Below are 27,166 nucleotides of genomic sequence, written 5' to 3'. Positions count from 1 at the left end.
TGTATTCTTAATATTCCTAGTAAAGAACTGATATTCCTATTCCCAAATCTTTGCCGGAAAGCCTCTAACTGTAAAATTATAATAATTTGGAAGTGGAGAGGTGGTTTATATTCTCTATTCCAAGGGAAACTCCAGCTTTCCCTGGCATATACCTGTCTTCCCAAACCAAGACAGGTTGTTAGTAATTTTTAGCATGGTAATGCTTTGTTGATATCCTATAGCTGAAGTTGTAGGATTTTTGGAAGAGGAAAATAAATATCTTGGTGCTTCTTTTTTTCTTTGGAGGGTAAAAACAGCCTGTAAATTATCATGAGTTTTACACAGAAGAAATTATCAAATTAAACCAAAATCCTTAAATATCACACAGCACTATATTGCAACTTCAATGCACACCTGAGAAGAAAAGAGTTTAGTACTGTTAGGACTAAACTGTTGAGAGTATTTACAAACAAATATTAGAGCAGATATCTGTTTCTATGGTAAGTATTTGTTGTGTTTGATTTTTGAAAACATAATTTCCCAGTTAGTCTTTTCTGGGTTTTTCCTGTATGCTGATTACTTGCATCACCATGGAATGGATTGTGGTAGGCCGGGCAGGCTGTGGTGGCTGTGATGGGAGCACGCTGCTCCCCGTGGCCTTCCTGACCATGCTCTGCTCTCTGGTCCTGGTCTGGGGGGGGGTGACACTGCTCGGGGTCCCCCTAGGATGGTGTGCTGTGGCACCTGGTGGAGGACACCCCTGTCCTGGAAGTTGGGTGTTATATCGTGCGAGCTGTCACAAGGTCCTAAGGAGTGACTCGCACCTCTAAGCCCAGGAGCTCGAAATTGTAAGGGCATGACTGTAATGGCACTGATGAGGCAGCAAAGACACAGGTTCTCATTTGGATATCCGAAGACTGTTTATTCAGGAACACAGGCAAGGATAGAGATGGGGTCCAGGGACACAGAATAGAGGTTCAGGGATGAGAACAGCTATTGGGGTTCCCAATACCTCTGAGGGTCCAGCCCTTGCAGAGAAGTGGCTTAAATTAATTAGCGAGATGCCATGATTGAGTGTGTCTTGAAAAAGCAAAAAGGTTTTAATAAGGGCAGACAATAACACAAACACAAAGAGTAAAGCTGAGCACAGTATAGGGACAAGTCCCATGCACTTGCTACAACACCTCAAAAATGCGCCGAGCCTCTTTGTTCTCCCTCTTTGGTACTTAATAGTTCAGGTGGGCTATTTGACCCCTGGCCCAATGAAATCAGCAACAGGCTTTGAGGTACACTTTCCAAGCCCAATCCATGCTTCTGTACTGGCATTGAGCCAATTTCTGACAGGACAGCAGAGAAGTTTCTGGGCCCTTTATTTTAGAAGAAATGCAAGGGCTGAGTCCTAAACCTTTCCCTTTTTGGAAACACTTGCTGGAGGTGTGGGGTGCATGCCAACAAACAGCTTCAAATAGAATCCAGGGCTGAGAATGAGTAGGGGTCTGAGGGCACAGGATTATAAACTAGACAAATTAAGCAGTTATGAGGGTCAAGGTCCAATAGGGACGGGGGAAAAATGGTGCAGAGGGGTGGCTAGGAACAGGAGGGAGTAATAGGATCACAGGGGTGGGGTACTGCGGCAATACAGAGCCAATGGGGTTCAAAGGAAGGGAGAACATTCTAGGAGGGGTGCATATGTGGTGAATGGGGGCTGAACAGGGTGACATAAACCTAACAAACCTATAGAACAAAGAAACCTAAGAGATATTAACATGTGGCTGCAAAGGCCCATGGGAGGAAGGTTTTCCTCACCCTAATATAGAGCGGTGTTTCAGCCCAGTTGCATCGATCCCTCCAGGGTTGAGGCATAATTATCCTGGTAGGCCCCTGGGCCTGCACATTAAACCATGGAAATTTGTTTGCCACAGCATGTACTTTGTTCTTCTTAGGCACCCTAGGGGTGCGGGCGAGGTGGCATTTTCTGGTTTTGTAGGCAAACCACTTTTCTCCATATAGTTGTGTTGTTTGTGAGTTTCACCTCAGTAAAATTGTGAATCTAACATTTTTAACCTCTCACAGTGTTCTTTCTTTCCCCATTGATTTTTTTAAACCATAACACATCAGAAACACCACAAGAGTGACTCATGCTAGAGGAAAGAGTCACCTTTGTTCTTATCAGATATACAGTTTGGGTGCTATGTTCTGGTACAAGCACTGGGAAGGCCAACACACATCTGCTCTCATATCCCACAGCAGCTGGTCCCAAACAGAACAGTCAACTCAGCACATGGCTCAACACTGTGGGGAAATGGTCTTCAGCAGCTGGAAGATTTTCCAGTCTCTAATACCAGTCTGTTCCTCTGTGTTGTCCATGCCACCCTGGTGCAGGCACCTTCCTTTTCTGGGTGAAAGCCTGGAAAAGAGAGGTGTTCCTGTGCAAAGAGCACAAAGATGGTGAAGGGTTGGAGGGGAAGCTGGGATGAGAGGTTTAGGTCACTTTGCCTGTGCAGGCTGGAGGAGACCAAGATGAGACCTCATTCCAGTCTGCAGCTTCTTCATGAGGGGGAGTGGAGGGGCAAGGACTGATCTTTTCTTTCTGGTGACCAGTGACAGGACATGAGGGAATGACCAGAGCTATGTCAGCTAGTTTGGATATCAGGAAAAGGGTCTTCCCCTAGAGAGTGATCAGATATTGAACAGGCTCCCCAGGGAATGGTCACAGTCCCAAGGCTGCCAGAGCTCAAGAAACGTTTGGCCATGCTATCAGGCACAGGTGGGATGGCTGTCTGTGCAGGGCCAGGATTTGGGCTCGATGATCCTTGTGGGTGTCTTCTAGGGTATTCTGTGAAGGCTGAGCTCCAGGAACAGTTGCTATTTCACCTCCACAGCCAGGCATGTCCAGTCAATGAACCTCTTTCTGACAGTAACCACTCTTCAGAGAATGGACACAGTGGTGAAAATATTCTGTGGTGGAAATTTTATCTCTCCATATCCTAAGACCACACTTCCTTGTAGACTATACTTGCCTACATTGACATAGTCCCACTGCACTTTTCCAAGGGCTGAAGGAAATTGTTAAAGGCTCCACCAAGTCCAAGTTCAGTGACAAAAATTTTTTTGGTTTTTGCAGAGGTTTTTACCCCACAACAACAAAAAAGAGGGATTGTTTCCAGGTGGAGCATTTAAGCATAACAAAAGGTATTCTGGGATGCAGTTTTGTGGGTAGTGGACCCTCTAACCACAAAGAAGAAGAAATTTCATGGAATAGAAAGCATTGACAGATGTGGAGCAAGTTATCCTGGTGCACTAGAGAAAGAGTGGTGCTCCATATGAACCTTCTGTCCACAGAGATTAAAGTTGGCCATGGATGCCATTAGCAATAAAATCCCTCTGGCATCCAGAATATCATCATCCTGCTAGTTTTGCAAGATTTAGAAAGCAGAAAGTAATCAAATGTCTGACTTAGTAAGCTTGATGTAAGCCTGTGTTACCATTCACTTCAGAGGCATCCCCAAACACCTCCTCCCAGAAGAAAGATTGAGCAACATCTCTTTCCCTGGTCATCTTGGGAGAGCATCTGCAGGGGAAATGACACAGAGGCAATGGCTCAAATGCAGCATAACTTTAATGAGTCAAGAGAGGGAAATTAGGTCACTTTGAGCGATGGCCACAGTGAAGTGAGCACAAAGGACAGATAAGAGATTGTGCCCCATGGCTGTGGCTGACAACCCTCTAGAAGTCCATCTGCCTGCCCAACAGAGGGAGCAGGCCAGCAGATCCTCTCCAGGATAGCTGTGTGGGGTTCACCGCCCGGAGCAACAAGGACACAGGAGGGAAAGGAGAGAGGGAAAGAGGGCAGAGGCAGGGATGGGCTGTGCTTCAGGAGAGTCCTTTGGCAAGGGATTCTGGGGTTTCTCAGCCCCTCAAGAAGCAACAAGCTGATACTCCATCCCTAGTGAAGTACTATCTTGTTGAGTCCTTAGGTACATACCCTGGAATCATCACCAGCAACTTTAGCAGGGGAAGCACCTCCTGCCACAGAGGCCACTGCCCAAGCCCGAGAGGCCAAAGCCCCCAGAGCTGATGGGCACTCCCTGAGAGCTGAGGATGCTGCCAACAGCAGCAGAGGTGGAGGATCCCACGGCGGTGTTCTGTGGGAAGGAGCTGAGGATGGGGCCGGGCAGGGTCACCACCACGGGCGAGGGCTGGATGGCCACAGTGGAGTCCTGGCACTGCCTGACACAGGGCTCATTGCAGCTGTTGGCCAGCGGGGTGGGGCCGCAGGGCTGGCAGGGCCGGCACGGGGTGTAGCAGGACATGTCTTGGGGCTGCAGAGGCACCTGGCAGAGAGGATGGGGGGATAGAAAAGCTTAGGGGTAAGTGAGTAGAAGCCTGTAACACCACCCCAAAGGAGAGAAGACATGAGCTCACACAAAGAACAGGAAGGATCATAGGGAAACCCACAGGCTTCTCCTTGTCCAAAGCCCAAAAGAGGCCTGCAAAACACAGCCAAGCCCCAGGAGATCTCTTCCTAGCCATACCATAGGGCACCTAACTGAGCTCCAAACTCTCTCCATGTCACCCCTTTTGCACCCTTCCCTCTCCCATAGAAAGCAGCACCAGAACCAGGTATAGAACAAAGAGAAAGTTTTGTGCTGAAAAATTCCATAGAAGGATAATGATGAGAATGAATAAAAGAAGAATAAAGAGCTTCAGACTTACCTTCTTCCCAAGGAGATTGTGTGGAGGAGAGGAGTGGGTGAGAGAATGAGGAGATGGAACAGCTTTTATACTGCTCCCGTGCCGCCCCAGGCCTGCAGTCACTGCATGAGGACAGTAATTTTCCAACAGACTCATCTCCAAAGCAAAATATCCCACCTAATGCCCCAGGTTGTGTTTTGTTTTCCATCACCATTGCCAGTACATTTCCTCATTTCTGATGTGCCCATTATGCTATGTAGGTTCCTTTCAAGTTCCAGGGTGACAGATCCAATGATTTTCCAAGATGGATCATGTCACTCTCACCAGAAGATGCATCCTCAAGTGCAGGAAGGGTCCCTGCAGATGTAGAACCCAGAACTGGGAAATCAGGCAAAGTTTTTTTCAAACCCCATTACGGAAAGTTTTGACTCTCTCTCTGCCAATGCCAGAGTCTGTCCTGGGTACACAAAGGCTCCTGTGCCTAATGACATGACTTAACCACCTCTCTCAATCCTTTACAAATTTACTTAGAGTCATCCCCTCTCATGGCAGTCTCTGGCTCATATCACTGCCTTCAGTCACCATGAAGACAGAAAATATCATCCTTCCTTAGGACCATGATTACAGTCCTGGTGGTGTCAGGTCTCTCCTCACTACATGAGGGGTGTGTTAGGGCTTGGTACAGCACCTTGTTTGTCCCATTCTCCTCACAGTGCCATAAACTTTGGCTACATGCCTTAAACATTGACCAGCAGGAGAGACTTCTAAAACATGTTGACTGTCCTGCGAGCCCCTGAAGCTGTGGGAGTGTTGGCAAGAAGGTCATGCTGACAGCAGTGGCTGTTGTGGCTGCATGAAGCTGTGTATTGGGTACAGCCCAGTGCTTGCACCAGCCTTCCTGGGTTATGGATGGAGCTGCCCTTGCTGGAGGGCAGTTGTGTCCCTGCAAGGGAGATGGGTCTACAGACAGCACACCCTCCTGGCTTGGCCTCACACCAAAAGGCTGATACACGGCTAACCCAAAATTAGAGCATGACTCGCCACAGGTAAGGAGAGTCTCTCCCTGGAAATTTGCCTACTGAAGGCATTCCCTTGCCCTCTGGGACGCGTCCCAGCTGCCTCCATGTCTGTGGGGCAGGGAAGTGCTTCAGTCCTTGATGTGGTTTGAGAGCTGGTTTTGTACCCAGGGCCCTTACGAGCACATCACCCCCCCCTCAGTGTTCGTGGCACTGCAGGGGTTGTCACTGACAACCCTCATTTACCAGGGAGCTGGACAAGTTCCTGCTTCCCCAAGGGTGCTGGGTTGCTCTCCAAGTGAGTCTTTTTGGGCATGGCAAACAAGGTATGCTGAAGCACAAATGCCAAGAGAATACTCAATGCACAGGACCATTGATGAGTCCCAACCAGTGGGGAAATGTTTTTTATCTATCCCTTCTATCCCTCCACAGAGCATTCAGGAGAGCTTCTCCTGACACAGCACGGTGTCTAGCCAGGAAGATGTGCATCCGTTCCATCCTCTAAGTCTCTCTCCAAGGCACATCTTCCCTCGCAAAAGAAAGGAGAGCTGAGGGCTCTAGGACTTTAGCATAGTTCAGTCTCCAGCCCATACTGCTGGAAGAGGTTTTTCATTTCCAAGTGCAGATCTTGCCATTTGTCCTTCTTGAATGCTAGAAGGCTCCTGTGGCCCAGGTCTCCAGATAGTCGATAACTCACTTTATAGAAGGCGTGACCTGGAATGCATTAGCAGGCTTTCACTGGTTGACTCTTGTGAGGCAGTCTGGTTTATCACACTCATTCACTGCTGAGGAGGCTTCGCCACCTTCCTGGAACTCTTTCAGGAGATGCAGCAGCCTGGGAGACCTTCCAGCTGAAGACTCAGAGAAGCATAGTCTCCTCTATCTCCACACCTCTGAGATTACCTTCCTTCATCTGAAAGACATCCCCTTCCTAAGCAGCCCAGGATATTGTCAGATGCCGTTTCCACAAGCATCCAGGGCTGTCTCATGGTGCCCTCCAGAACCCCTGTCCTCTGCTGTGAAGCTCTTTGCCAGTCAGTCAGCTCCAGCCTATAGTGGGGAGGAGACTTTTTCTTCCCCCAGTGCAGGACCTTGGATAAAGGAGTTAAATGGTGCTGGCCCCAGTCTAGGCCCTGCAGTGCATCCAGGTGTGAGTCTGCCAGCTGGACTTTGTGCCCCTCATCCCAACCCTTGGAGACCAACAATTTTCACAGATTTCAGTCCCCTGTACTACCATCTTCCCCAGTTGGTATTTTGTCAGTTTTTCTCTAAGGATTGTTACAGGCCACAGCATCAAAGGCCTAAGTTAAATGAGAAGAACATTTGCCAAACTTCCCTCACCCACCAGAGTCAGGCACAAGATCAGAGAATGTAATGAGATTTGTCAAGCCTCTAGAAATACACACTGACCCCTCAAAGGCAAGCTCTTTTATCCTGAGAAATTGCTTCCAGGTTGATTTGCTTCATTAGTATTGTAGGGAATGAGATGAGGCTGACTGACACGTCTCCTTCTTCATGTCCTTCTTGAAGACAAGAGGTCCATTGGCTTTCTTGCAGTCCTGAGATGTATTCTGTGAGTGACGAGTCTTTCAAACGGTGTACAGAGTGACCAGACACCAACCATCCCTCACAGGGTGCACAGGATCAAATCACACACACTCATCTCAGTCCATCTGTTGATATGTTCCCACTCCTGATCCTGCCCTAGTGCAGGTAAGCCTTTCCTGCTGATGACTTTCCAAGGAGCACAATCTCTTGACAAAAATTCCTGCTAGTAAAAACCAAGGCCAAGAATCCCTTGAGAACCTCTACCTTTCCTGTAACCCTCATCCTCAGTGAAGCTGTTCCAGTCAGCCTTTGGACTTCTCATCTACCTGGAAGAATTTCTTGTGTCCATCATGTATTTTGCCTGGTTCAAACCAGGCAGGCTTTGGTTGTGCCTAGTCCTGCATACTCAGACAAACTGGCAAACATTCTCCCCAGATAAAAGATTAATAAGAAGAAGAGAGCTGAAACTTCTTGCTAGAAGGGGAACTGTATACAATTGCAATTCACTGCTCGAAGCCAACATCCCCTGCATTCATGGGACCCCATCACACTTCCGACACATCTTCTGCCTTCACAGACACAACATAACCCATCGGTGCCTCATCTCAGCACATGAAAGCAGAGCAGGAATGTTGAAAATGAGGAAATTAAATGGCAGCACAGGTTGACAGAAACCAAAACACAACCTGCAGCACTAGGTAGAAAATTTTGTTTTTGAGGTGAGTCTGTTGGAAAATTACTGCTGTCATGCAATGTCTGTAGGCCTGGGGCAGTGCAAGAGCAGTATAAAAGCAGGTCCTTCTCCTCACTCTCTCATCCGCTCCTCTCGCCTCCATCTCCTTCAGTACAAGGTGAGTCTGAAGCCTTTTTCTCCTCTTTCTCTTCATATTCCTCCAGTGCACCTCAGCCCATACCCGGCCCAGTTCTATGTTGGCTCTTGGAAATGCTCTCATGGGAGAGGGAAAGGGAGGGAGTTCTGTCATCACAAGAGGCTGAAACTTGGTTAAGTGTCTCATGAGCTAGGAAGGAACCTCTTTGGGCTTGGTCGCTGTGCAGAGGGTTCTTTTTTGGCAGAAATGAAGGTGACATCTGTGGATCTCACTGCAAAGCCTCCGGCTCTTTTCTCCAACTTGTGACTTATCTCATTCTTAGTGAAAGACTGCTCTTTATCCAGAGCTTCTGTTCTGCTTCCCTCTTCCCTCTCTGCCAGGTGCCTCTGCAGCCCCAAGACATGTCCTGCTACACCCCGTGCCGGCCCTGCCAGCCCTGCGGCCCCACCCCGCTGGCCAACAGCTGCAATGAGCCCTGTGTCAGGCAGTGCCAGGACTCCACCGTGGCCATCCAGCCCTCGCCCGTGGTGGTGACCCTGCCCGGCCCCATCCTCAGCTCCTTCCCACAGAACACCGCCGTGGGATCCTCCACCTCTGCTGCTGTTGGCAGCATCCTCAGCTCTCAGGGAGTGCCCATCAACTCCGGGGGCTTTGGCCTCTCAGGCTTGGGCAGTGGCCTCTGTGGCAGGAGGTGCTTCCCCTGCTAAAGCTGCTGGCCATGGCCCTGGGAAGGAACCCAGGGACTCCCAGGATGGAACCGCCCTGGGGACGCAGCATGGCCTTGTTGCTTCCTGAGGGGCTGAGCAACCCCAGCAGCGCTTGCAGAAGGACGGGGCCAGCCTGGGCTCTTGGGAAGCACAGCCCATCCCTGCCTCTGCCCTCTGCCACTCCCTTCTTTCCCTCCTTGTTTTCTCCCCGGGGCCATGAGCCCCACACAGCCATCCATCCTGAAGAGCACCTGCTGGCCCTGCTCCCTCTGTAGGGCAGACAGATGGACATCCTTTCTGAGATCTCCACCACAGTTATTTGGTGCAGACTCCTATCTGCCTCTGGTGCTGCTTTGACTCCGATTTACCTAGTTTTCATCTTTTGACTCAATAAAGTTCTGCTGCATTTGAGCCCCTGCCTTTTTGTCATCATTTCCTCTGTATATGCCCTCACAAAATAACCAGGAAGGTTATTTGGTATGCTTGTACATGAGCCATTATCACAGGATTGCTTTGATTATGTTTAGAGGATAGTCCTCTGTTTTTCAAACTTGTCTACCTATCTAGGGCTGGATGGAATGATTCAACACAGTTCAATTACTAGAGCTCCATCAGAGATGCTGTCATGAAAAAGGGAGATTTCTTCAACCCTTAGTGTTTAATTTGTCTTTCAGTACCCCAGGAAAGTCGAGTCCCTTGTGCCCAACCACCCTGTCAGTGTCCAGTTCAGGGGACCCTGCACTGAGCTGTCTGGCTGGATTGGAGGGCAGCTCGACTGACTCAGTCAGGGAAACCATCAGCCTCAGGGAGGCCTCTCAGCAGGTATTGTCACTTTTTGACCTCTTAGTGGGTCTTCCACTGTTTTTGAGTATGTTCCCTGCTGCTGGAGACTGAAAACACCGGGGAAGGACTGACACTGACAGTTTATGGAATAACACCCTTCATAACATAAAATTGTGACTGGTTATGGTTTGAGGATTGCCAGTGATAGTATCTGGCTGCAAAAATGTATTCAAAGAAATGCAAAGACAAGCTCCAATCCCCAGTAAAAGTATTTAGTGCACACAGAGTGTGGTTCTTATCCAAGAAGCATTCCAGGTTCAGCCTGCTGACTGTCCCAGTAGTTACAATGGAGTCGGGTCTCATGTATGTGCCATGTGATTGTGCTCTAGATGACCTGCTCATAACCTTCTCTGGTGCCAAGGTCAGACTGACAGGCCTGTAGTTCTCTGGATGCTCCTTCTAGCCCTTCTTGCAGATGCATCTTTCTCAGATTAGACCCCAAAACTTACTGCAGCATTCTAGATGCCATCAGCTGAGTTCTGAGTGGAGTGGGACCATCACCCCATTGATCTCCTGGCTATGCTCTTGCTCATATATTCCAGGATGCTGGTGCTGGTCCTCGGTGTCTGGAATTAGTTCTGGTGTCTGGAGATTATCTGGTACCAGATAGTCCGGGAAGTGCATCCTGTTTTGGGGGCATTGCCGCAAAAGCATCTTTTCCTGGCCTTGCATTTGGGCTGCTGTTACTCAGAGGGAGGAGGACAACTGACTGCTACCAAGCCAACTTCTGATGAGGGTTCTGGGGAGATGTGTCACAGCACCCAGCTGTATCCTGCAGCAGCTCAGCTGCTCCCCTCTCTCAGCAGCAAGTCTCTGCAGCCTGTGCTTCTGCCACTGCGCTGCTCTGGAGAGCTCCTGGACAGTCCTTTGAGACACTTAGCACACACCTGCTTGGCTGTCTTCCTGCCCTGAGTTTCTCCCTGCATCCATCTCTCAATATATTTTTCCAGGAAGCCCCAGGCACAGACAGGGAAGGAGGAAGGTGAGAGGAACAAGATCCAGTGGGTCTGTTTGGTGTGTTGACCTCAGTCAGCACTAAGCTCCCACTGGCTGCTCATATTCACTCCACTGTCACAGAACTAAGAACTGAAGAAGCAAGACAGTGAAGTACCCTCAGGTCAAGATAAGGGCTGTTTGAGAAGCAAAGGGACAAAAGAGAAAAAAAAACACAAGTTGTACAAGTGCACCCATCACCCACCACCTTGAACCAGGAGACCAGTGCCCAGCCAGGCTCTGAAAAACAGCTATATTGGAGAGACTGTCCACAGGGTTTTTTGCTGAGCAATGTTATATGGCATGGCACAGCCCTTTCATCAATTCAGCTAAACCACTGGCAGGACATTTCCCACTCGATTCTCCTCCCCTGGCACAGTGGCTGCCAAAGAAGGAGAAATTGTTACTTCGCCTCTCTCCTCTCATGTCTTCACCTCTCCACTCTTTGCCTTGCCTCCCATTACCTTTGGAGGTCATGGATGACCTTCAAACCTCCATATCATAGCACCCAAAGGAGACCCACAGCACTGTGCCCCACCTCCTTTCCTTTAGTGACTGTTGAAAGCTCACCACACACCCCTAACTTCCCCAGGGCAACGGTCTCCTCACCACTGGTCCTACAATGTCCACTGAAGAGGCAGTAAACAATCATTGTTATGGTGGTTCAGTCTTGTCTGACTACCAGGTGGTGGAGGCATAATTAATCATATTATTGATCACATCCACAGGGATGCCACAACATCCCCCCTGCCATTTCACTCCCAAGAAACACATCTCCTATGCAGGTCCTTCGACCTGGCTTCATTTCACCTTCCAAAAGAATTGGAATTATTCTTTTACACTTCTCAAACACTTCTCTTGCAAGAAAACTGACAGACTTCTTTCAGCTATCTTCCCCCCTCAGATCACGTACACCAACTTCCACCTCAAAGGCAGGCTTTCACCACCCCACTTCCTCCATCCTCCCACTGTTCATGCAGGAGGAATCAGAAGGGGCCATCCAGTGCAATCCTGGAGCCCCCTTTCCCACTGACCTTAGTGGGAGAGCACAGGCTACATGGGTCACCCTTCCATTGCCCCTTCCAGATGAAGTGCTGGCCCGTGAGGACAGGGAGAGAGATTTTCTCTAAACTTTCAGGGGCAGGAAGATGCTTTCCCACACATAGTGCATCCTCTTTCCTGAAGGACTGGATTCCTGATCAGACCCTCTCTCCCCTTCACTCAATCCACCAATAAGATGGTTGCATTCACCTCCTTGTCCACAATTTTTTCCCACTACTGGGACAATTGCCATAGGTGTTGTTTGGGTCCCTATCTCAGCCCTCATATTCTCATGTGTGATCTGGGTGTCTGCCTCTACTACTGTGTTCTTAAATGTAGGTCAGATGCTCACTCGTGACATTCTCTGAAGTGATTTGGGCCCCTGTCTGGACCCCTGTCCTCTGATAATGCTGGTCAAGCTCCAGACTTGTGTTAAAAGCTGCCACCAGCCACCTCAGGACAAGTTTCACTCTTGCCACACCAAAACATTCTCTCTTATTACAGCACCCTGACACCAGATACCTCAAATACCACATTAAGTCAATAGAGTTAATTAGTATTTTTAAATACCTCACACTAAGATGAAAAAGGACTTTGTGAGCCCACACAACAAAACAACCTGCATCACTCATGGATGAGAGTGGAGAGGACTATTTGCTCATCCCCCGCACAAGACAGTTCCTCCAGCACAGTCTCATCCTTCCTGGCCCCCAGGTGCCTATCAAAATGTTCAATCCCTCCCTCTCCTCAGAGAGTATGGTGGGAGAAGATAAAATTAAAGTACTGTGTGTAGAGATAAAGGCAGTTTAATAAAGAAAAGCAAGGAAAGACTGCAAAAATACGGGGGGGGGGGGGGGAGGGAAGAGTTTTATTATCACCTTCCATCAACTGGCAATGTCCAGCCTCTCCTGGGAAGCAGGGACAAAGTACAATTAGCAGTTTCCTCTTTGACAAATAATCTGTGAGCAAATGCTCCCCTGCCACCCTCCTCTCCTTTCTCTCAGCATTTTTTGCTGATCATCATGTCACGCAGTATCAAAAATCCCTTTAGTCAGCGTGGGTCAGGCAGCCTGGCTATGTCCTCTCCCAGCCTCTTGACCACATCCACCTTCATGGCCTTCTGTAGTGGAGGATGGAGGGACAGGGTTGTTGCTGGGCAAGCACTGCCCAGAAAAATCCCAAATATTTCTGTGTTATCAGCACCATTCTAGCTCCAACTGTGAAGAACCAGTACAAGGTTAATTTGGTGAAATTTAACTCCATCCTGTGTAGACCCTATACAATGCTGTTATCCATCACTGAATATTCATCCCAAGAAAATCCTCACAAAAACAGCCCTTAAAAACATCTTTTTTCCCTGGGCAAACTGAGAAAGAACTTGCAGAGGAAATAATGACACAGACACATTGGCTAAAATGCAGCAGAAATTTAATGAGACAAAACACAGAAACAAGATTGCTCTCTCTGGAGGTCCCAGTGCAGAGAGCATGAGGGACAGAAGGGAATCTCTGTCCCAGCAGGTGTCCCTCTTCCTGATCCAGAGAGGGAGCAGGGCCAGCAGGTCCTCCCCTGGATAGCTGTGAGGGGCTCACAGCCCAGGGCAGCACAAGGCAACAAGGACACAGGAGGCAAAGAATGGAGTGGCAGAGGGCAGAGGCAGGGATGGGCTGTGCTTCCCAAGAGCCCAGGCCGGCCCCGTCCTTCTGCAAGCGCTGCTGGGGTTGCTCAGCCCCTCAGGAAGCAACAAGGCCATGCTGCGTCCCCAGGGCGGTTCCATCCCGGGAGTCCCTGGGTTCCTTCCCAGGGCCATGGCCAGCAGCTTTAGCAGGGGAGGCCACAGAGGCCACTGCCCAAGCCCGAGAGGCCAAAGCCCCCAGAGCTGATGGGCACTCCCTGAGAGCTGAGGATGCTGCCAACAGCAGCAGAGGTGGAGGATCCCACCACGGTGTTCTGTGGGAAGGAGCTGAGGATGGGGCCGGGCAGGGTCACCACCACGGGCGAGGGCTGGATGGCCACGGTGGAGTCCTGGCACTGCCTGACACAGGGCTCATTGCAGCTGTTGGCCAGCGGGGTGGGGCCGCAGGGCTGGCAGGGCCGGCACGGGCTGTAGCAGGACATGTCTTGGGGCTGCAGATGCACCTGGCAGAGAGGACATTGAGGAGCAGACATGAGGGGTGTTTGAAGAGCAACCTGTCACCACACCATGACTCAAGCCAAGTCAGAGATAAGATCTGGAGATGCAGGGATGCCCACAGGTTTTTCCTCACATTTAGCCCATAAGTTGCCTGCCAAGAGTAACCAATCTCAGAAGGTTCCTGCCTAGACCATCACTCACTTTAGCAAAGCCCCAGCCTCTCTCCATATGACCCTCTCTCATATTTCACCTCTCACAGAGAGCAATCCCATGATGCAGCACAGGACCAAGTGGCAGGTGTGCATTGGAAAATAGGAGGAGAAAGAAGAAGGTGAGGAGAGGAGAAAAGTGACTGGACTCACCTTGATCCTAAGCGGACTGAGGAAAGAGGAGTGGATGAGAGAGAGAGAAAGAACCCTCTCTTATATTGCCCCTGCACTGCCTCAGGCCCACAGTCACTGCACAAGGGTAGTAATTTTCCTACAGACTCACCTCCAAAGCAAAATATCCTCCCTAATGCCACAGGGTGTGCTTTTATTTCCATCAACACTGCCATTTCTTTTCCTCATTCCTGACATGAACTTTAGGCGTCCAAGGATCCTTTCAAGTATCGAGATGAAAGACCAAAGGATTTCCCAGGCACGGATACATCAGCACAGGCAGAAGATGTGCTGGAGGCATCTCTGGAAGGAAGGGATCATGGGACCAGGGAAAAATGCTAACATTGATTTCCACCCTCTTTTGCAGACAATAAAGTCCTGCTAAGGGCAAGGTCTGTGGTAGCTGCCTGGAGCTCTGGGTTTGGCTACAGCCCAGTATTGGAGACGTTTTCTCTGTGCATGGATGGAGCTGCCCTTGCTGGCGGGGAACTCATCCTGACCTGGAAAAAAGACAGCACACCCTCCTGGCTTGGCCTCACACCAAAAGGCTGACACACGGCCAACCCAAAATTAGAGCATGACTTGCCACAGGTAGGGAGAGTCTCTCCCTGGAAATTTGCCTACTGAAGGCATTCCCTTGCCCTCCTGGGACATGACCCAGCTGCCTCCATGTCTGCAGGGCAGGGAAGTACAGCCCTGCTTGATGTGTTTTGAGAGCTGGGTTTGCACCCAGGGCCCTTCTGAACGTGTCCCCTGTGCTCAGAGGCTCCTCTTGGTTGTCTGTGTTTTTCCTGGACCTTTCTTGATCCTTGACCACAGGATGCCTAAGATGCTGCCAGCTTTTCTGACTTCTTTTACTCTTCACAGGTGCCTCCATGCTATCCAACCTGCCAGATGCCTGACTGGGTGTAAGATTTTTGATGTCTGAGGGCTGTACATTGCTACTTATTTCCTCTCTGACACCAGCTCTTCGACTCCACTTTCTCTGGTGTGACAGCCAAGGCTGCTCTTGATTCCAGTGTTCACATCCAGTTCTTCCTTCTCAGAGGCAGCAGTGCATCACTGTTTTTTCCCCAACAGACTCCATGAGACTGGAAGGAACCTCTGGAGATCACATAATCCAACCACCCCTCTGCACAGCATGATCAGCTTTTGGAGGATGCTCAGGGCCAAGTCCTGAATTTCTACAAGCATGAACAATCCTTAACCTGCCCGTGTCAACTGCAGGCAAGATCTTTATCACCTTCACATTAACAACTTCATTTCTTTTGTTTCCCCAGAATTTCCTGTATTTACAGCGTGCCTGTTTCCTCTTGTCCCTTCTCTGGCAAAGACTCAGGAGAGCCTGGCTCTGTGTTCTGGCCACTTCCCACAGTTCTTTTAGCCATTGCTGAGCAGTGTGCCCAGATACCCCCTCTCTTTTGGGGTGGACAACCCCACCTCAAGCAGCCCCTCCTGTGCCAGGGGCTCCAGTCACCTCATGGGCTCTGAGGCCCTTTGCTGGAGCTGCACCAGTATGACTGTGCCTCTCTTATGCTGGGCAACTGCTCTTTGTGGCACTGATTTCTCAGCACTGCAGTGCAGAGGAGAGGGGTCACATTCCACAGTTGGAGAGCAAACCCCTTCCTAATGCAGCTTTGGATGTGTCAGGTGCCAGTTCCACAAAGGCCTGGGGTTGTGTCATGATGCCCTGCAGGACCCCCTTTTTGTACTGCAAAGCTCTTTGGCTGCCCCACAGCCCCAAGCATGTCAGAAATGAGGAAATGAAATGGCAGCATTGATGGAGATCAAACCACAACGTGTGGCGTTAGGGAGGAGATTTTGCTTTGGAGGTGAATGTGTTGGAAAATTACTGCCTTTGTGCACTGCCTGTGGGCCTGGGGCAGTGCAGGAGCAGTATAAAAGGGGGACCTTCTCCTTGCTCTCTCATTCACTCCTCTCACCTCTATCTCCTTGGCATCAAGGTGAGTCTGAAGTCTTTTCTTTTATTCTTCGAGTTTTCTGAGTCTATCCACCCCTGTTGTCCCATGAGGATTGTTGAGAACAGCTGGTCATGGGAGAGGGAAGAGGCAGAAGTTGTGCAAGAAAAGAGTTTAGGTTTTGGCTGAAGTGTCTCCTGAGCTGTGGAGGAGCCCCTGGGCTCCGTTGCTCTTCAGGGAATTCCTCAGAGCTCAGTAGGAAGTGAGGCTGGTGAGTCGGTCTAAACAACATCGTGCAATTTTGCACTTCTGGCTTCTCTCCATCGTGAGGGACCAACAGACTCCCCACACTCAGTCCTGTGCTCTACTTCTCACTTCCCTCTCTGCCAGGCGCATCTGCAGCCCCAAGACATGTCCTGCTACAGCCCGTGCCGGCCCTGCCAGCCCTGCGGCCCCACCCCGCTGGCCAACAGCTGCAATGAGCCCTGTGTCAGGCAGTGCCAGGACTCCACCGTGGCCATCCAGCCCTCGCCCGTGGTGGTGACCCTGCCCGGCCCCATCCTCAGCTCCTTCCCACAGAACACTGTGGTGGGATCCTCCACCTCTGCTGCTGTTGGCAGCATCCTCAGCTCTCAGGGAGTGCCCATCAGCTCTGGGGGCTTTGGCCTCTCGGGCTTGGGCAGTGGCCTCTGTGGCCTCCCCTGCTAAAGCTGCTCAAGATGGCCTTGGGAAGGAACCCAGGGACTCACAGGATGGTACAAGACCAGGGGTAGAGCATCAGCTCTCTGTCTACCACTCAGAGTGACTTCTTTCTCATCTTTTAACTCATTAAAGCTCTGCTACATCCCAGCCAGTGCCTCTGTGTCATCCTTTACCCTGCTCATGCTCACCCAACATGTTCAGTGGGAGAGGGGTTGCTCTGTGGTTCTGGGCAGGCATTGTTGGAAGTGGTATTGCCATGGTTGTCAACACTGCATTCATTATGTTAACACAGCATTGATTACTCATATTAAGTGTCACTTTTCTAAATTGCTCTTCCTGTCCCTGCAAGAATTACCTCACAAAGTTCAATGACCACAGATATTCCAAAAATACTTTCAGTTCTCCCAACAAAGCTTTCAAACTTTCTCTTCTCTGTTGTCACCAAGCCTGTGTCCTCCTCCTCCCATCCACAAGTAAATCCCACCTCACGTCCCATACTGGTCAATCTTCATATATTTCACTTCCCTTGCTGGAGATCTTTTTGTGTGACAGTCCAGTGGCAGCACAGAATGCATGATGCCATCTGGAGAGTGCCGAGCAGAGTGGGATCTTTGCTCCCATCAATATCCTGTTCACAGTCATGCTCTGATAGCCCAGGATGTTGATGACAATCCTTGGTGTCCAGGAACACTGCTGGCACTTCCTCCTGTTTTGATGGTGCTATGACAGAAGCACCTCATCTGGGCCCTACTTTTCAGAGACTGAAGGATGTGATAGGGTTGGCTACTACAAAGCCAACTTCAAATCTGGACTCTGCGTGGTCAGTTGTCACCATGCCCACCTGTGTCCTGCAGCAGTTCAGCCATTCCCCTCCCTCAGATGATCCTGCACAACCCTTTAAGACCCTCAGCCTACACCTGATGCCTCTCCTTGCCTCCCTCTCTCCAGAAACTCTCCCACAGAAATCCACAATATCAGAACAGCCTGGGAGAAGAAAGGACTGCGAGCAGACCTTTAAGGAAGACATGGGGGCACTGGAGATTGAAAAGTGGACATGAGCCAGCAATGTGTGTTTGCAGCTCAGAAATTCCATCAGGTCCAGGGCTGTACAAACAGAAACATGGCCATAAGGTAAAAGGAGGGGATTCTTCACTTCTTATCTGTTCTTATGTGCTGGTTTTGCATTGATTGGAATTTGGTGAGGAAGGAAGAAACTAGTCACAGAAGTGATTTTCTAGGCGAAGCTGCTAACAGTTTCCTCTGTGCCTGACAAAACCAATCAGTGGCCAGTTTTGAATATTGACACTTTGTTAAACCACTAGAAAGCTGAACACGCCTCTGTGAACACACGTGTTAAAAACCAACAAACCCTGGGAAAAGCTCTCTTACTTGTTGGGGTACAAATCCTCCTGGGCCCCAGACAGGCCCAGGAGTGTCTAAAGATGTGAGGACTGAGTAAAAACCTTCTGAGAAATTAAGGTATATAAATCCACCCAGACATGAGGTAGAAATGCAATTTTTGTTTTAAATAAATAGAAGATTTTTAAGTGCCTTAAAAATAAGCGCCTATGTTAGTAAGTAAGAGGCCTAGTACCAAGTTCAAAGTTCAGTGATAGTGTCCTTTGTAACGTTAAACTCTAGTCATAACAAAAATAATGCAACCTTGCTAGAAATTCCTAGATAGAACAGATAGAGCTATATACATAGAACTTGTGTAAGAATTTACGAGAATTGTCTCACATCAGTTTTAGCTTAGGATAAGTCTATTGTAGAGAGTTCATGTTCAAGCCTTTTTGGCTAAAAATAGAATAAAATGCACTAAGGATGTTAGAATACGCTCGCTTAGGGGACATGGAATACATGCTGTTGCTGCTGTTGCCTTTACTGCTGCTGATAAGATGCTACTGCTTCTTCTTGGGACTTAGAGACTTTATGTTAGAAGGCTTCTGCATACTGCCATGGACTCTGATAACTTTGCCTCCATGGGACTGATTTAATGATGCAATAAAGGTCTTCTTTTACAACTACCCAGCTTTTAGTCTTCAATGAAGACATGCCGAAATCTTGGCACTTACTTACAGCTCTTGAACAGGTAACAGGGGCCGGCCCTGCTGTGATGCGTGGCCCGCGGGCCTGGCAGGGCCGGGCCGCCCCTCAGCCCGGCCAGGCTGGCCCACGGCTCAGCTGAAATTCTGCTCCTGCTGAGTTTCACCAGAAACCGCCAGGCATGGGGAGGGGAAGTCATCAACCCACAGCTAAAATTGAACAAAGCAGGGGCCTGAGACCACCCCTGTGGCCAGAGTGGCTGCCACTCTTCTGGCCCAGGCCCCTGAGATCCTGGCACAGCTCTCAGTGTGGTCTGAATCTATACCGGCTTGAATCTATCACCATGACTGCTTTGGCCACCACCTGGGAGAAACCATCATGACCATCAGCAGGCCCCTGGGTGAGACATTAACACTTTCATTGCATAAATGAAACTTGAAGAACATCAATCTTCTCTCAAGTGAGAGAAAAGGGCAGAGTGAAGACATGTAGAGAAAGAACAGGAAGACACCAAGATCAGTGAAGAAGGAGTCAAGTCCCAGATGGGAGGAGAATGACTAGATGCCTTAGTCTTAGGCTGAAATTCTTTTGCAAGGCCATGGTGATGGACTGTGATACACTAGAATGCCCCTTTAATTCATGAAAGAAGTATGGGTGGATGGAGTGTTCAAATTGCAGACATGAGCAAAGGCATTTGTGCTGAAGCAAGTAGATACTGAAGCAGCTGTGACCTCTTAAGAAGCTTGAACAGAGAGAGAGATGAGGGTGATGAAGACCTTCTGCCCCCAGGGAAAGAAGAAGACCTCTGTTACCAGAGATAGATTAAGAGGACCTTTGCTTTTGAACAGCTCATCCTTAAAATAGTTCACCATTAGTTTGACATGGCCCATGAATGCAGCTGTGGGAAGGCTGCATGAGATGGGAGGGACTTCACAAATGCAGATTTCTGGGTGACTGCTATTTGTGAGAATTGAAGCCATGAGAGAACTGTTCTCTTGTGGAGAAGTCTCTATGACATAGCTAAAGAGACTCCTCTCTCTAAGTGAACTGATGAAAGACTATTTTAGAGGTGATAAACAGACCTAAGCCCAAAGGTTTTGTCTCTCTATGTTGTCAACAGGAAAGAAAAGAAAGTTGTGAGGGAAGAAGTGCTCCAAAGGTTATATTCTGATTCTTCTTATTTTTTCTTCTCTATTGGTTCTGTTTAAATTAAGTTTTCTGTATACCCTTTAAAGTTTTGAGCCTGCTTTGCTCTTCTCCTAATCCTATCTTGCAGCAAAAAATGAGTTAGTAATTCTAGTAGATGAATTAAGGTTTAGACAACACTAGACCCACTATATTAATTCTGCGATGGCCGAAAAAACAAAAATTGGTGAACCAAAACCACTAATTCTTGTTAAACCTCACCTGGAATCCTGAATTCAGTGTGGAGTCCTCAATTCAAAGTAGGCATGGACCTGTTACAGCAGCTCCAGACACGGGGTGCAAGAATGATCACATAGATGCATTGCCCCTACTATGGGAAAAGGCTGGAGGGAGTTGAGGGTTTTGAGGCAGGTGAAAAGCAGGCTCTGGGGAGACCTTATTGCAGCCTTTTGATATGTAAAAGGGGATGAATGAAGTAGTTGCAGAGAGATGTTTTCTCAAGGTCTGCAATAACTGGAGAAGGAGCAAGAGTTTTAAACTGAAATAGGATAAATACAAAAGGGACATAAGGAAGAATTTTACTGTGATGAGTGAGGTGAGACATTGGGAAACATTGCCTAGAGAATGATGCGGAATCCTTCCATCTTGGGAAAGGTATCAAGGTCAGGTTTGCTCAAACCTTATGTGATGCACTGAAGGATATCCGTATCCATGGCAACAGGATTGGACTAGATAAACCCTAATGGCCTCTTCCCTCCAGACACATATTCTATGATCTGATGATAACAGGGGTCTGTGAGAAGGCAGCACAATGCACTCTGCCCCTGCCTTTGAGAACATCCTGTGAAAAGACGGGATCTGCTGGCTCTGATGGGAATGCAGCAGCTCTGTCTTGTCAGTGAAACACTCACTGCTGAGTTCTTGTGTCACAGGGCTGAGCTCAGAAAGAAAAAGGAAAAGAAGTGAAAAGAGAGTCGATATTTGTCCCCAGACAATGCAGGGAAATCTTATCCTGCTCCAAAGAGGCAGAAAAACTCAAAACCCAGAGGGTCACTCAGTGCACACTGAACACAACCAATGCCAGCCTGTGCTAACAGCCAGTGCAAAACCAGCCCCAACAACCCCTCCCAGAAACAGCCCTGGGCAACCTCTCTGCCCTGGGAGAGTGTCTGCAGGGCAAAGGATCACACAAAGGCATGGGCTGGGATGCAGCAAAATTTAATGAGTCAAAACAGGGACAGGAGAGGGATCCAGGAGGAGGCCACTGTGCCGGGAGCAGCTTTAGCAGGGGAGGCCCCTCCTGCCACAGAGGCCACTGCCCAAGCCCGAGAGGCCAAAGCCCCCAGAGCTGATGGGCACTCCCTGAGAGCTGAGGATGCTGCCAACAGCAGCAGAGGTGGAGGATCCCACGGCGGTGTTCTGTGGGAAGGAGCTGAGGATGGGGCCGGGCAGGGTCACCACCACGGGCGAGGGCTGGATGGCCACGGTGGAGTCCTGGCACTGCCTGACACAGGGCTCATTGCAGCTGTTGGCCAGCGGGGTGGGGCCGCAGGGCTGGCAGGGCCGGCACGGGGTGTAGCAGGACATGTCTTGGGGCTGCAGAGGCACCTGGCACAGAGAGCAGAGAGGAGAAGCCTGTCAGGGGTGCCTGAAGAACAGCCTCATCACGCCGTGAGCAAGATCCTTGCTTTTAGTCCCTGTGAGCACCACCAGGAAGGCCAAAGCCAGGGACAACCCCACCCAGCCCACAGCTCAGGAGGTACCTCAGTCTATATCCAGCCCTTCTCCACAACACCGCTGCCCTCTCCCATGGGAAACAGCCTCAAGACACAGCAGGGAACAAGGAGGGAGGCATATGCTTAGAAAGCCCAGAGAAGTACGAGGTGGAAGAGAAAGGCAAGGAGAAAGGGCACAAGGAGAACCCAGAGGAAGACAAGAAAGAGCTCAACACTCACCTTGTTCCCAACAAGATGGAGATGAAGGAGTGGATGAGAGAGTGAGGAGAAGGTCCTCCTTATATACTGCTCCTGCTCTGCCCCAGGCCCACAGTCATGGCATACGGGCAGTCATTTTCCTACGGACTCATCTCCAAAGCAGACTGTCCTCCCTAATGCCCCAGGTTGTATTTTGGTTTCTGTCAACACTGCCATTTCATTTCCTTATTGCTGACATGGCCATTAGGCCACAGAGGATCTTTTGAAGTGTTGGGATGAGAAGCCTGAGGCTTTCCTGAGCATGATCACGTCAGTACAGGCAGAAGATGTGCCCCCATGTGCTGGAGAGGTCTGTGCAGGCAGAGCACGTGGCTGTGGGGAAATGTGTGGTGATTGTTTTTACAAACCCCTATGAGGAAACACGGTTGTGTCTTCCCACCAGTGCAATCCCCTCATGAGTACCCGAAGTCTTCCCTGAATGTGGGCATGCTGCGTCCCTCTCCTTGCCTGGTGCTTCCCTGCTCAGGCCATGATCACTGGGCATGGCCTCTGTAGGCAGGTTTGTTACATTGCTGCTTTCAAACTTTGGGCATTGCCCAAGGAAATCTTCTCCTTCAGGGAAGACACTTCCTGGTTTATTTGACAGAGTGGTTGCCATCTCTGGGGGGACCGCAACCTGTGCTGTCAGCAGGCTTGTGGACAGAGAGCACTGTTCTCTCAAAACTCCTTGATCACTCAACAACAACTCAACTCAACAACCTGTGGACTCAGGTGCCTCTCCTCTCACCTCCTGAGGGACTTGTTGGCTCTCGGAACATGGCTCTCTTTCTCTTCCTCCCTTCACCCCCCATGATACACTTTGGCTGCACCCTTTTCACCCTGACCTGGGGGACATACAAAGTCCTGCCCACTTTTTCAATCCACAGTGTCAGTGCTGAGAACATCCCAGTGCTGCCAAGCAGGTCAGGCTGAGGGCGATGGCCTTTGGGGCTGCCTGGAGCTGTGGTGTGTGGGGATAGCCCAGTGCTTGAAGATGGTTTTCCCAGAGAAGGAGTGGACTTGCCCAAAGGACTAAGGCCTGGCAGAATCCTGCAGTGCCACATGCCTGGGGTTGCTCAGGAAGGGAATACACCCAGAAAAGCCCTGGGTACAAAACCAGCTCTGAGATTACACCAAGGACTGATGCTCTTCCCTGCCCCGCAGACATGGAGGCAGCTGGGACGCATCCCAGGAGTACAAGGGAATGCCTTCAGTAGGCACATTTGCAGGGAGAGACTCTCTACCTGTGGCGAGTCACACTCCAATTTTGGGTTGGCTGTGTGTCAGCCTTTTGGTGTGAGGCCAAGCCAGGAGGGTGTGATGTCTGCAGGCCTGTCCCAGGCAGGGCTGAATCCCCCTCCAGCAAGGGCAGATCCATCCTGGCCCTGGGGAGAATGGATGCTTGGGAGCTCTTTCCCAGGTTAGGGATGCTTGCAGGACTGACAATGTGTATTGAAAAAGTGGCCCATGCTTTTGTGTCCTGCAGATTATAGTACAAAATGTGCAGGAAATTGCCTTGTGGGGTGAGGAGAAAGGGAGGAATATGGTGCTATCCCAAGAGCCAACAGACCCCTCTGATAGAGAGGACAGTGAGGCCCAACCCTAAAGAACTTCTTCTGGAATCACAAGGATTAGGGAGGGCAACAATCTCCTTCCACAAGCCTGCTGACAGTGCAGGTTGGGGTCTCCCCAGAGATGGCAACCACTCTGTCAAATAAACCAGGAAGTGTCTTCCCTGAAGGAGAAGATTTCCTTGGGCAAAGCCCAAAGTTTGAAAGCAGCAATGTAACAAACCTGCCTACAGAGGCCATGCCCAGTGATCATGGCCTGAGCAGGGAAGCACCAGGCAAGGAGAGGGACGCAGCATGCCCACATTCAGGGAAGACTTCGGGTACTCATGAGGGGATTGCACTGGTGGGAAGACACAACCGTGTTTCCTCATAGGGGTTTGTAAAAACAATCACCACACATTTCCCCACAGCCACGTGCTCTGCCTGCACAGACCTCTCCAGCACATGGGGGCACATCTTCTGCCTGTACTGACGTGATCATGCTCAGGAAAGCCTCAGGCTTCTCATCCCAACACTTCAAAAGATCCTCTGTGGCCTAATGGCCATGTCAGCAATAAGGAAATGAAATGGCAGTGTTGACAGAAACCAAAATACAACCTGGGGCATTAGGGAGGACAGTCTGCTTTGGAGATGAGTCCGTAGGAAAATGACTGCCCGTATGCCATGACTGTGGGCCTGGGGCAGAGCAGGAGCAGTATATAAGGAGGACCTTCTCCTCACTCTCTCATCCACTCCTTCATCTCCATCTTGTTGGGAACAAGGTGAGTGTTGAGCTCTTTCTTGTCTTCCTCTGGGTTCTCCTTGTGCCCTTTCTCCTTGCCTTTCTCTTCCACCTCGTACTTCTCTGGGCTTCCTAAGCATATGCCTCCCTCCTTGTTCCCTGCTGTGTCTTGAGGCTGTTTCCCATGGGAGAGGGCAGCGGTGTTGTGGAGAAGGGCTGGATATAGACTGAGGTACCTCCTGAGCTGTGGGCTGGGTGGGGTTGTCCCGGGCTTTGGCTTTCCTGGTGGTGCTCACAGGGACTGAGAGAAAGGATCTTGCTCACGGCGTGGTGAGGCTGTTCTTCAGGCACCCCTGACAGGCTTCTCCTCTCTGCTCTCTGTGCCAGGTGCCTCTGCAGCCCCAAGACATGTCCTGCTACACCCCGTGCCGGCCCTGCCAGCCCTGCGGCCCCACCCCGCTGGCCAACAGCTGCAATGAGCCCTGTGTCAGGCAGTGCCAGGACTCCACCGTGGCCATCCAGCCCTCGCCCGTGGTGGTGACCCTGCCCGGCCCCATCCTCAGCTCCTTCCCACAGAACACTGCCGTGGGATCCTCCACCTCTGCTGCTGTTGGCAACATCCTCAGCTCTCAGGGAGTGCCCATCAGCTCTGGGGGCTTTAGCCTCTCGGGCTTGGGCAGTGGCCTCTGTGGCCTCCCCTGCTAAAGCTGCTGGCCATGGCCCTGGGAAGGAACCCAGGGACTCCCAGGATGGAACCGCCCTGGGGACGCAGCATGGCCTTGTTGCTTCCTGAGGGGCTGAGCAACCCCAGCAGCGCTTGCAGAAGGACGGGGCCGGCCTGGGCTCTTGGGAAGCACAGACCATCCCTGCCTCTGCCCTCTGCCACTCTATTCTTTCCCTCCTGTGTCCTTGTTGCCTTGTGCTGCCCTGAGCTGTGAGCCCCACACAGCCATCCAGGGGAGAACCTGCTGGCCCTGCTCCCTCTCTGGATCAGGCAGATGGACACCTGCTGGGATCTCTGCCACAGCCGTGTGATGGAGATTCTACGTTGATCCTGGTGCTCTCCGCACTAAGGCCTCCAGTCAGAGTTACCTTGTTCTCATCTTTTGACTCATTAAATTTCTGTTGCATCCCAGCCCACGCTTCTGTGTCATCCTTTCCCTATTGTTGGTGTCCCATGATTCCCAAGGAGAGAAGTGTTGCTAAGGGATGGTTCTGTGTGACAGATTTAGGAGAAGGTGTTTGAGTGCTTTTTAAGACTGGAGAGTTAAATCTACTTTATCATGGTCTTGCCGCCTTCTATCCTTGATAATGTCTGTAGCTGGTAGAATGAACCAAACCTCTTCACTGGCTCTTGTCTACTCCAAGGATGATTTTTTTTCTCTTACCAAACCATTCCCCAGTCCACATCCAGCAATCCCTGGGCCTTAGTCAAATGCTCTGATCTCCTCAGCATCCTGGCCAACCTTACACCAAACTCACTCCACTTGGTCCTGGTGGTTCTTGCATTACAGCCCACACCCAACACGGGGTTGGCACCAGGCGAGTGCTGAGCAGAGTGGCATCGTTGGTCCCACCCATCTCCTGGTGCCAGTCCTGCTGGGACAGCCCAGGATGCTGCTGACAGCCCTTGGTACCAGGGCACAGTCGGGGCAGTCACCCCTGTTCTGATGTGAAATGCAAAAGCCCATTTCCATGGCCCTGCTTTGGGGCTGCTGCTTGCCAGGGGCTGAGGGAGGTGTGGGGAGACAGGGCTAGTTGGTCCCAAGTCAGCTGCCTTTCCAAGCTCTGGGGATATGTGTGGCACTATGCCCAGCTGTGTCCTGCAGAAGTTCAGCCCTCCCTCAACTGACTCTGGACAGCCCTTTGAGTCACTCAGCCCACACCTGCTGCCTCTCTTCCTGCCCAATATTTTTTCCTGCCCCCATCTCTCCAAAAACTTTCCTAGGAAGCCCTGAGCAGAGACAGAAATGAGCAGGGCAAAGAGGACAAGCACTGCCTGTGGGTCCGTGTGGTGTTACAACCAGCACTAAGCACTGAGCAGTGGTTCTCATGATCTGCTGACCCAGTAGGAAGGGGGAGAATTGAAAAAGCAGGAGAGTGACATACCCAGTGAGTTTTAATGGAACTTTGAGCAACTGATACAGTGGCACAATACTGTTAGGAAGGGTTTGCTTGGCACCTGATGGGAAGCTGGAACCTGTGTCTTTGAAGTAACGCATTCCCTGCTTGGTACTTCCAATGCAGTGCTGAGCTGAGCTTAGAAACAATAAAAAAGTGTGTGAAGAAGGCACAAGTTAGCCACTGAACTGTTTACAGAAATTCCATTCTGATGCAAACAGGCAGAAAGATTCAAAACCCAGAGGGTCACTCAGTGCACACTGAGCACACCCAGTGCCAGCCTGTGCTGACAGCCAGTGCAAAACCAGCTTCAACAACCCCTCCCAGAAACAGCCCTGGGCAACCTCTCTGCCCTGGGAGAGTGTCTGCAGGGCAAAGGATCACACAAAGACACGGGCTGGGATGCAGCAGAATTTAATGAATCAAAAGGCGGGAAAGAGGGGGATCCAGGAGGAGGCCACTGTGCCGGGAGCAGCTTTAGCAGGGGAAGCACCTCCTGCCACAGAGGCCACTGCCCAAGCCCGAGAGGCCAAAGCCCCCAGAGTTGATGGGCACTCCCTGAGAGCTGAGGATGCTGCCAACAGCCGCAGAGGTGGAGGATCCCACGGCGGTGTTCTGTGGGAAGGAGCTGAGGATGGGGCCGGGCAGGGTCACCACCACGGGCGAGGGCTGGATGGCCACGGTGGAGTCCTGGCACTGCCTGACACAGGGCTCATTGCAGCTGTTGGCCAGCGGGGTGGGGCCGCAGGGCTGGCAGGGCCGGCACGGGGTGTAGCAGGACATGTCTTGGGGCTGCAGCTG

At 50.5% G+C, this 27,166-nt stretch overlaps 5 protein-coding genes and 2 pseudogenes across 8 annotated transcripts; 3 read left to right on the top strand and 4 right to left on the bottom strand.

Annotated features, from left to right (window-relative positions):
- Nucleotides 1-3,986: 3,986 nt before the first annotated feature.
- LOC136301778 (feather keratin 1-like) lies at nt 3,987-8,471 on the bottom strand. Its single transcript, XM_066204983.1, has 3 exons — nt 8,447-8,471; nt 4,696-4,736; nt 3,987-4,313 (listed from the first exon to the last, which is right to left on the bottom strand). Exons 1-3 carry the CDS (start codon nt 8,469-8,471, stop codon nt 3,987-3,989), a joined length of 393 nt encoding a protein of 130 aa, XP_066061080.1.
- LOC136301777 (feather keratin 1-like) lies at nt 4,291-8,775 on the top strand. Of its 3 annotated transcripts, XM_066204981.1 has the most exons (3): nt 4,291-4,315; nt 8,052-8,089; nt 8,449-8,775. In XM_066204981.1, the coding sequence occupies exons 1-3, from the start codon at nt 4,291-4,293 to the stop codon at nt 8,773-8,775; spliced, it is 390 nt and encodes a 129-aa protein (XP_066061078.1). The 3 variants fall into 3 exon arrangements, with proteins under 3 accessions (XP_066061078.1, XP_066061077.1, XP_066061079.1); XM_066204980.1 differs by lacking the exon at nt 4,291-4,315 and having other exon boundaries at nt 7,991-8,089; XM_066204982.1 differs by lacking the exon at nt 4,291-4,315 and having other exon boundaries at nt 8,017-8,082; nt 8,461-8,775.
- A 4,698-nt stretch (nt 8,776-13,473) lies between these two features.
- Nucleotides 13,474-16,498, bottom strand: LOC136301819 (feather keratin 1-like). Its single transcript, XM_066205038.1, has 3 exons — nt 16,480-16,498; nt 14,149-14,192; nt 13,474-13,791 (listed from the first exon to the last, which is right to left on the bottom strand). Exons 1-3 carry the CDS (start codon nt 16,496-16,498, stop codon nt 13,474-13,476), a joined length of 381 nt encoding a protein of 126 aa, XP_066061135.1.
- LOC136301820 (feather keratin 1-like) lies at nt 13,769-16,793 on the top strand. Of its 2 annotated transcripts, XM_066205039.1 has the most exons (3): nt 13,769-13,793; nt 16,093-16,130; nt 16,476-16,793. In XM_066205039.1, exons 1-3 carry the CDS (start codon nt 13,769-13,771, stop codon nt 16,791-16,793), a joined length of 381 nt encoding a protein of 126 aa, XP_066061136.1. The 2 variants fall into 2 exon arrangements, with proteins under 2 accessions (XP_066061136.1, XP_066061137.1); XM_066205040.1 differs by lacking the exons at nt 13,769-13,793; nt 16,093-16,130 and adding an exon at nt 15,947-15,995 and having other exon boundaries at nt 16,474-16,793.
- Nucleotides 16,794-21,252: 4,459 nt separating this feature from the next.
- Nucleotides 21,253-22,032, bottom strand: LOC136301749 (feather keratin 1-like; annotated as a pseudogene).
- A 2,154-nt stretch (nt 22,033-24,186) lies between these two features.
- LOC136301750 (feather beta keratin-like) lies at nt 24,187-24,949 on the top strand (annotated as a pseudogene).
- Nucleotides 24,950-26,842: 1,893 nt separating this feature from the next.
- LOC136301745 (feather keratin 1-like) lies at nt 26,843-27,165 on the bottom strand. Its single transcript, XM_066204943.1, has one exon. It carries the CDS (start codon nt 27,146-27,148, stop codon nt 26,843-26,845), a length of 306 nt encoding a protein of 101 aa, XP_066061040.1. The 5' UTR covers nt 27,149-27,165.
- Nucleotide 27,166: the final 1 nt, after the last annotated feature.

The sequence above is a fragment of the Chamaea fasciata genome, unplaced genomic scaffold (genome assembly GCF_029207755.1).
Source record: "Chamaea fasciata isolate MVZ Bird 193981 ecotype frontalis unplaced genomic scaffold, bChaFas1.0.hap1 SCAF_27, whole genome shotgun sequence".
NCBI classification, from domain to species: domain Eukaryota; kingdom Metazoa; phylum Chordata; class Aves; order Passeriformes; family Sylviidae; genus Chamaea; species Chamaea fasciata.
Note: the sequence above shows the minus strand (reverse complement) of the source record. Positions and strands in the feature narration are given on the sequence as shown.

What these genes read in the sequence shown, in the direction of transcription:
- LOC136301777 (XM_066204980.1), top strand. Translation starts at nt 7,991, where the DNA reads ATGTCTGTAGGCCTGGGGCAGTGCAAGAGCAGTATAAAAGCAGGTCCT. An exon ending in TCCATCTCCTTCAGTACAAG is followed by an intron (nt 8,090 to 8,448) that starts GTGAGTCTGAAG and finishes CCTCTCTGCCAG; the next exon opens with GTGCCTCTGCAGCCCCAAGA.
- LOC136301778 (XM_066204983.1), bottom strand. Translation starts at nt 8,471, where the DNA reads ATGTCTTGGGGCTGCAGAGGCACCT. An exon ending in TTGGGGCTGCAGAGGCACCT is followed by an intron (nt 4,737 to 8,446) that starts GGCAGAGAGGGA and finishes CTCCTCATTCTC; the next exon opens with TCACCCACTCCTCTCCTCCA. An exon ending in ACAATCTCCTTGGGAAGAAG is followed by an intron (nt 4,314 to 4,695) that starts GTAAGTCTGAAG and finishes CCTCTCTGCCAG; the next exon opens with GTGCCTCTGCAGCCCCAAGA.
- LOC136301820 (XM_066205039.1), top strand. Translation starts at nt 13,769, where the DNA reads ATGTCTTGGGGCTGCAGATGCACCT. An exon ending in TTGGGGCTGCAGATGCACCT is followed by an intron (nt 13,794 to 16,092) that starts GGCAGAGAGGAC and finishes CTCCTTGCTCTC; the next exon opens with TCATTCACTCCTCTCACCTC. An exon ending in TCTATCTCCTTGGCATCAAG is followed by an intron (nt 16,131 to 16,475) that starts GTGAGTCTGAAG and finishes CCTCTCTGCCAG; the next exon opens with GCGCATCTGCAGCCCCAAGA.
- LOC136301819 (XM_066205038.1), bottom strand. An exon ending in TCAGTCCGCTTAGGATCAAG is followed by an intron (nt 13,792 to 14,148) that starts GTGAGTCCAGTC and finishes CCTCTCTGCCAG; the next exon opens with GTGCATCTGCAGCCCCAAGA.
- LOC136301745 (XM_066204943.1), bottom strand. Translation starts at nt 27,148, where the DNA reads ATGTCCTGCTACACCCCGTGCCGGCCCTGCCAGCCCTGCGGCCCCACC.